Below are 8,156 nucleotides of genomic sequence, written 5' to 3' on the forward strand. Positions count from 1 at the left end.
AGTGTGTAGTTCTGGTCTGAGATGAACAGCCTGTGAGAGTGTCTGTTAGAGATTAACCTTCAGTCAGACTGTCATGAAAAGACTGATCATGTGGGATTGTATAATGTCATTCTGGGAAATGATGATACAAAGATAGGGAGGAAATGCTACCCTATACATAGCTGTCAAGGTACATCTCACTGACAACCGGTGGGTGTCAAACCAGACAAAGATGCAAAAAAAAAAATTGCCAGTCTTTTCGAATCAAGGTGGGGCATCCGAGATCCTAGAAACATAGTTGATTGTGACACTTTAAAGGGCTCAGTATTTAACGACAGGCTGCAAAAAATGCAATTAGTCAAAAATCTGGCTTAACACATGTAGAGTGATCAGTCGTTGTAAACCTGGATTTTAACTTCATGTCACTCATTTGTCAAATACTACTGTTAAAAGAATATAATTCAGACACTGACAGTAAAATATTAAACAGACCCTATCAAGATAGAGTCTGAAAATGGTTAATAAATACAACTAGTAGCACAGATAAATACCTATGGTGTTCTCTATTTTAGGTGTGTTCTTTATCTAAAACCAAGACACAATCCACAGACATCTGAGCGTGAATCATTCTATCCAGCAGAGTTAACAGAGTGTCCCTTAAACACCCTTAATGAATAAGTCACGTGCCTGTTTGATAAATCCACTGTGTCTTGAATAAAGTCTTGCAGTCACTCTTTCACATTTCACCAGTCTACACTGAGATCTCAGTACATCAGTCACCTGCAGAGGTTGTGTCTTGGCTGAAGGTCTTACCTCATGAGGACAGCTCTCACAAGGCTGAAAATGGCAGAGCCCTCTGGAGAGCTGCTCTGGTCCAGACTCACAGCAGTCATCCACTCCATCTACGATTGCTTTGTTCACGTTGTCCATGGGGAAGGCACACAGGGCCGAGTCATGCTCTGTGACCCCATTGTCATGGGTAACCGCAAAAACCCCGTAGAGGATGTCATCCTCCTCCTCTGCCCCTAACTCCTCTGCCAGCTCTCTGCCAGCCTTCCCAAAATGAGCTGCCTGAACCACATTGTACACCACATCCTTATAGGGTTCGCTGACAACATTCCTTCTACGGCGTTTTGGCTCAAAGCGACACTCCAGGATCACCTCACGATACCTCTTCATCTCCCATTCATTCCGGGGAAGACGGCCAAGACGAGTCTGAAACGGGGATGAGCTCTGATCAGGGCTTTCTCTCTGAACTGAGAGGAAGTAGACAAACTCCTGAGTGAAAAAGCTGTACACATAGTCTATATGGTACGTCCTCCGCAAGCCTGGGAGAACAGTAAGGCCACGCACATCCCTGTAGAAACCATCCTCTGTCGCCAGGGGTCGACGTACGGATAGAGACTTCCTTCCGTAACGCTGTGTCACACTGTCGTTGACAGTTGCAGCAACAAAGAAATAGACAGTCTGACCCTCCTCAACCATTGTCACTTTGGTACCCAGAGGGCTCGCTAAACAGTCGGGACAATAGGCAGCAGAGTTTGAATCCTTCCTAAACAAACACTTGGAAAGAGACGGAGGCTCTCCATTTGAGGTAAGTTGGTGAAAATAGCACACACCATACTGAGAACTTCCACAAGAGTACAAATACATAAAGAGAGTATCCAACAGCAACACCTGATTGTTGGTGTCCTCCAGGAAATTGGGATCTTTGTCAATATTGCACAAGTTACATATCTGACACTCTGGGCTTCCCACTGGCCCAGTGTGAAGTTCCCACACCTTTTCCAAACTTCTGTTGACAGCTTCGATCACGTTCTGAGAAGCAACATACACCTCCTGATAATAGGAGTTGTTGACTATGTTCTGGATGGGGCCCCGGGCCTGGAAAAATGGCATGGTGTAAACCACAGAGTAGTTCACATTGCTTGGGGCAAGTGAGGAACAGTTGGCCAAGGCAAAGGCTATCAGGGTCTGGAGCCAGGCACATGTCCCCCACAGTGTGGTCCAGTGGACCATCTCCACTCCTGGGTGCAAGGCTGGGGACCAGCACAGTCAACGTGGGGTTACCTCCAGGTCTGACGTTCATGAATAAGCATCCTCAAACCAGCTGCAGACACCTTAATGAAGAGAAATGATGACAAGAGAAGAGAATATGATTAATTGCATTAAATAAATATGAGGTTTAAAACCTAGAAAAACATACAAGTTAAGTGTGATTTTAGAATTTTCTGGAATAACATTAGGCCTAGTCCAAATGTAGGTGGGTATTTTTGAAAATAGAGTCCCATCCATACATGCTGCATTCTCAAATACATTTTCACCCACAAGAAAACACAAAAATTCGCTGCTACATGCCGTAGAGACAGGGCCATGTCCGTAGTCTGTCCTTCAGTGTGCAGCAAAGCAACTCACTCAAAACTCAAAAACAGCAGCAATGCCAAAATTTCTGTTTTATCCCCTGAAATTACATTTTTCAGAGTTGTCTCACCAACTCAATCCAAGTCTGATCCAAAACCACCAATGATGATGGCAGGGTGAGTGTTGTATGAATCAGCAGTGACCTCTGTAGTCCACTCAGGCATTTCTGTTTATCTGCACAGAGGGGAAGCAACTCTGTGTTTATGAGTTAGCACAAAAAAGTCCACCATTGCCATGCAAACAAAAGTAATGACACTGCACCCCAGTGACGTCAAACTGCCTAAAAACTGACAAACAGTCTGATGTTACAAGCCCAAAATTCCCCACAAACACGTGGAAAGGATTTCTTGTGGTAACTTCAAGGTTGACTAACATGTAACACTGTAAAAGGAGTCTCTAGAAATCTTAATCCTTGAAGAAGTTTTTAAACAGGTGTGTTTTCAGTGACTCAAAATGCCCCAAAACCTCTGTTTTCAAAAATACCCGCCTACCTGCTGAGTAGGCCTCACACCTGTTTCAGACTGGCAGCATGTTTTGCCGCATGCACCTGCTGCCCACATCCGCTCTGGCATGCACTTTTACTACTTTTATACCAGGTGTATGTGTGCTGTGTGGGGTGTGTCTCCCTGCTGACACATCGCTACCATCTTTAATAAGTTTACCTCAATAAATCTTCCAACAATTGACCTGTGCCATGTTTTTGGAGCACTTGAACCACGGATGTACTGATGCAACAGCTTAATATTTGCCAAGGTGGGCCAATATCACCACTGCTGGCTAACATCAGCCATTGGCAAATCACGTGACATGAACAGATATGAGCAGGCCTTTCCACAGATTTGGCTGAGCCCCTGATAAGTCCAGAGAAGGGGCTCTCCCCAGATTTGATTTACTGATTATATGAATGCATGTGTTGGATCAATAGCATTGGTGTTAGCATCTTGGCTATCAGTGACTTCATTTTGGAGCTGAAAGTGTTTCAAGCTGTTACTGGGTTTTGGTGTTGAAATTATTTGTGCCACTTTTTAACCCCTTTTAACTGCTTTTTCCATCCATTGTTGTCACTTTCATTTGCCAGAAATTGTTTGCAGTTTAAACCTGTTTTCCTTTTTTTAACCATATTTGCCACATTTCAAGCCCTTTGTATCCCAATGCCCATTTTAACCATATTTCACTGTTTCTCACAGCAATTTTTACCACTTACCACCTATTTTTGCAATGTTAACTATTTTTTGACACTTTAAACCCATTTTTGACACTTTTAAACAATTTTTCTACAGCTTACTACCACTGTTTCTTCACGTTTTAGCAACTTTTATCCAACTTTTGCCACTTTAAGTATTACCTCTGTAAACCCATTTCAGCCACCTAACCCCTCTTTTCCATTTTTATGCACATTTTTGACACCTCTAAGTTATTTTGCCAATTTCTTAAACCTCTTCTACCACTTTTGCTGCCTGTTGTGCCACTTTCAGTCTTCTAGTAGCCTCTGTTAACCCATTTTAACCCCTTTTCACCACTTTTTATGCCCATTTTGCCAATTTTAATAATCTGTCAATGTTTGTTGTATGCATTCTTGCTTTTTTAAACACATTTTTTGCCACTTGAAACACACTTTTACCCCATTTTCTGCATGTTTTTGCCACATTTAGACAATTTATCCTTTATAAAGACCTCAAAACCTAAACTCATCAGAAGTGAATCTTCTATTATAAAATGACAGACATCATTGAAATTCAAAATTAGATACTTGTTTTTCTCAGTTAGAAATTAGAACTGTTAGAGAAAAAATATATATTTTCAGTGGAATGGTTTGTCTTAGATCAGTTGCTAAACTCTGCTCTGAAATAAAAGATGTGGTGTGACATAGAAAACCTTTGGTTGAGCCAAATGATAAAAGCACATGTGGTCGTAAAGGTTCCTCCGACCAGCCAAAAACAATTAAAGGAAATGTTTACACAATCAGTCACAGAACTGTGATTTTGAAGGTTAACATAGCAGACAGTAGACCAGCTCAGTTTATTGGGACTTCCTGTAAAAGACATTTATATCTTTGGTTAAGAAAACATCCCATCTATTTTCTCCACAGACTGATGGGAGTTGTGGCATTATTGCATCAGTCTATTAAAAGAAGTTGGATATTTTTCATGACTCATCCTCATCAGTCCTTACACACAACCACCCATATGGAACGGTGTTTCAAACTCAGAGCCTTTTGCCCATCCTGAACAGACGCTGTTTGGTGGATCATTAACTCGGCACATCGTGGTAAGGCTGTGTTCAAGAGCCTCGGCCCCTCTGCTTTGCATTCCTGTCACAACCACTACGTGCCTTTCAGGAGGAAAGACGTGCACGGACTGATGGTCATAGAGCCCATGTGCCTTATTAAGTCCCAGGTGAAAGAGAAACAGCTTCTCCGCCCGTGTAAGAGAATCTCATCAGCTTTGATTTTTTTTATGTAGCAACGCAGAAACTCCACTTTTACCAAACTTATAGCAAAAACGTGGCACTTATTCAAACTAAAGCGTGGAAAAGTTGGGCATAAAGAGTCCTTTCTAGTCTTTGAATCAATTATTCACAGGGAAACCCTCATGTGGTGTTACATTTTAACATCTGCAGCTTCATGTAAACCGAGGTTAAGGTTAGAGGACATGGGTATACATAGTAATGGCACTGACTGACTTTCCTCATGTCCATGGATAATAAAGCAAATGGTTGGAACTGGCTTTCCAGTCATGGTACATGAAGCTTTATACAGACGGATTAGAAAGCAGATTTTAGCATCATCCCTACTGATGATGACTACGTTAAAGTACATTTAACACTGAGTAATTCTGATTTACAGTCAGTGGGTCATTTTTAACATCTCCATACATAGTTTTACCATCATATAAGGGCCTAAGGCCTCGTGCTCCAAAGGACCTCAAGATATAGTCACAGCTGTGCAGCTGATAGGAGTTACACATCTTAAGTTTCTTTTGCTAAGTGTGTGAAGTGTGTATTTTGAATGTAAACAAGGGGCCAAAAGTGAATGAAATAGCATCAAAATAAATCTTAATAATCCAAAAAAGTCCCTTGGGAGGACATTTGGCCCCAACAGCAAGGTCCAAGCCCTCAAAAAGTGTCAAAATGTCTCCATATCAAGCAATTTACAGTTAAAAAAATCTCCAGAGACATATTTAAGCAATAAATTGGTGGAGAACTGTGTGGAAAAATGGCATGTAATATTAAAAATGTATTATTTGTGGCAATAGATAATACCTCAATAAGTAATAAGTAATAAATATTACATTTTTATAAGTTGCACCTAGCCTCGAAACATGTTAAGATATCACAGTGATGTGGTGAGTTTGAGTTATAATGCTCTTAAAAATACTGGTCATTTTGGTCTTTGCCTAGAACCTCCAAATGACTACCACCCCTAACTGTTTCTGATGTTTCAGCATTTTCATAGACAAGAAAATTTACCTACCTACTTTACAAACATACACCAGGCATGTTTCGTCAAATTATATTTACTATATTCATCTTATATTCACCGTTTTTTAAGAATGACCTGGAAATTACAGTGAAGAATTCAGGGATATTGTATTTGCTGCAGCATGTGCGGCTTTCTTTGACCTATGTTTTGCACACAGGCACTTTAGTGACAGGTAATCAAAGTGGGAGAAGAGCGTCTCTCTTTGATTAATCACTGCACAGAGATCCAAGGGGATTTGAAGAGGCAATATGCAGTGCAAACAATCAATGGTCAAAACAAATTGTACCCTGAGGACAAGTGTATTGATTAAATAGTAGAGTATCAAACCAGTACTGAACCACCAATGCAAAGCTAAAGCAGTTCTGGATATATATATATATATATACATATTACTCCAAAAAATGCATTATCATCTGTTTATTTTATTCTGCTAGTTTGTTAAAATACCAGCTGATCTATATGCATTAATAACTAATTTATTTAAACTATGAGTTTAGTATGGTTATTATTCAAGATTAAGTTAGAAAATCAGATGAGTGGAAGATTGTTTAAAAAGTAACTGAAAAATGTATTTCATTATTAAATATCATTCTTGAATGCCATTTTTGGATAACTGGAAACTTGACATTTATCTTTAATTTATAAAGTTAAAAAGAAAATACATTTTAGCGTGTCTGATGGAGTTGACGAAAATCAAGATATGATTGGCAATAAAGTCAGATTTGGGGAAAAATGATAAATTAAAAATCCGTTCCTACATATAACTGCTAGTTGAGACCTAAACTTACACAAAGATCCATCTCACATAACTGTAGTAAAACCAAGGTACAAAATCAATTCAAGAGCATGTTTTGTCCCTTTTCTCAAGAATCAGATATATATTCAGATATATGAGTCAAAAGAGCAATGCATTAAGTACCACTGCATTAAGGACTCATGTTTGATGGTGTAACATAAATGTTTATATTAGGTGAGTCATACAGCCAAGTCAGTGAGCAGATTTTATCTGACCTGCAAGGTGTTTTGGGGAGACAGAATATTCTGAAAATTTATTACGATATTTTCATTCATTTAAAAAGCTGTGCATAGTTGGAGTAGAAGACCAGCGCAAATATAATTCATATGCCATGACACTGATAAATGTGGCAGGCAGATGAAGCCAAACTGGTATCCTAAAGAAGAACAGTTTGGGAGCTGAAGCAGGGCTGAGCCAAATGACCCGGATCACTAAAAAGAGCTGTAATTCTCATCACTAGCACATGTTGGAAGGTATCTGATCGACTGCACAAAACAAGAAAAGTTAAAAATAATATCATCTTATTTGAGCACAAGGACTTGTTATGGTTGGCTGGGAGCAATAAGTGCTGCGTATTCTGTTTTCTATTGTCCCTGGTATTAATGGAATTTAAACGCAACTGACAACTCCCTTCTTGTATTGTCAGTGTTTGGCACATGCTCACAACAACATTGCACAAAGCCTAGCTTTCTGGTTTCGAAACACTACTCTTTCATTAATAGCATTAAAAGAAATAGCTCAAGTCGGCATTAGTCTATTTAAATTGTAAGATATAAAGTATACTGTATTTGAATCTGCTGTGGCGTCACTGTTTTTCTCCAGAGGAGTTCTCTATCTTTAAGTCTGAGATCAGCTACACAACAACAGACAAAAAGTTAAAAGTTGTCAAAGTGATAATAGCGATCTTTTTCCATGTTTCATGTCTGAACCGTGTCAGTATGAGTGCAGGGGAAAGCTTACCTGTTCAGGTTACAGTGTCCTCTTCAGGGAAACAGGCGCTTCCAACTTTGAGGCTTGTCTGACTTCAGAGCAGCGCGAGGATGGCTGATACTTCTTTCACAGATTCAGGGTCACACAATTTACTTTATTCGGCTAAAATAGTCATTTAAAAAAGTCCTGTTCTTCCTTCTGAGGCGCCGGGACGTTTAGACTGTGTTTGTGTTGGATTGGACTTGCAGTCCAGTCTTTCCAGCAGCGCCTCAGCTCGCTCCTCCCTCTCCTCCGCTCACTGACAGAAGAGACAAACCAATTAATCCACATGGGATCCGTTTCCAACCTCTCATGATGGCGAAATCTGCATACTGCTGCAACAAACAGGGATACTCACAGAGCTGCTCTTTATTAACTTGATTACTTCCAAGCAAACAGTTCAAGGTTATCTGTCAAATATTCCCCCCTTCCCATCATGCTACTCTCCACTTTGTATATCACTCTGCATGTCTTTCCTTATTGTTTTGGCAACAGACCAGCAGGTTTACT

General features: G+C 40.1%; 1 protein-coding gene across 2 annotated transcripts in view; it reads right to left on the bottom strand.

Moving 5' to 3' along the window:
- mst1rb (macrophage stimulating 1 receptor b) overlaps positions 1-7,869 on the bottom strand; it is a 28,370-nt gene extending 20,501 nt beyond the window's left edge. For both annotated transcript variants that reach the window (XM_041783120.1, XM_041783118.1), the window contains exons 1-2: positions 7,638-7,869; positions 793-2,099 (exon numbers count right to left, since the gene is read on the bottom strand). In XM_041783120.1, coding sequence (XP_041639054.1) covers positions 793-1,998 — 1,206 coding nt within the window. In that variant the 5' untranslated portion in view covers positions 1,999-2,099; positions 7,638-7,869. The remainder of the gene's footprint in view (positions 1-792; positions 2,100-7,637) is intronic.
- Between the last annotated feature and the right edge of the window lie 287 nt (positions 7,870-8,156).

Source organism: Cheilinus undulatus, linkage group 3 (genome assembly GCF_018320785.1).
Source record: "Cheilinus undulatus linkage group 3, ASM1832078v1, whole genome shotgun sequence".
Taxonomy (NCBI): Eukaryota; Metazoa; Chordata; class Actinopteri; order Labriformes; family Labridae; genus Cheilinus; species Cheilinus undulatus.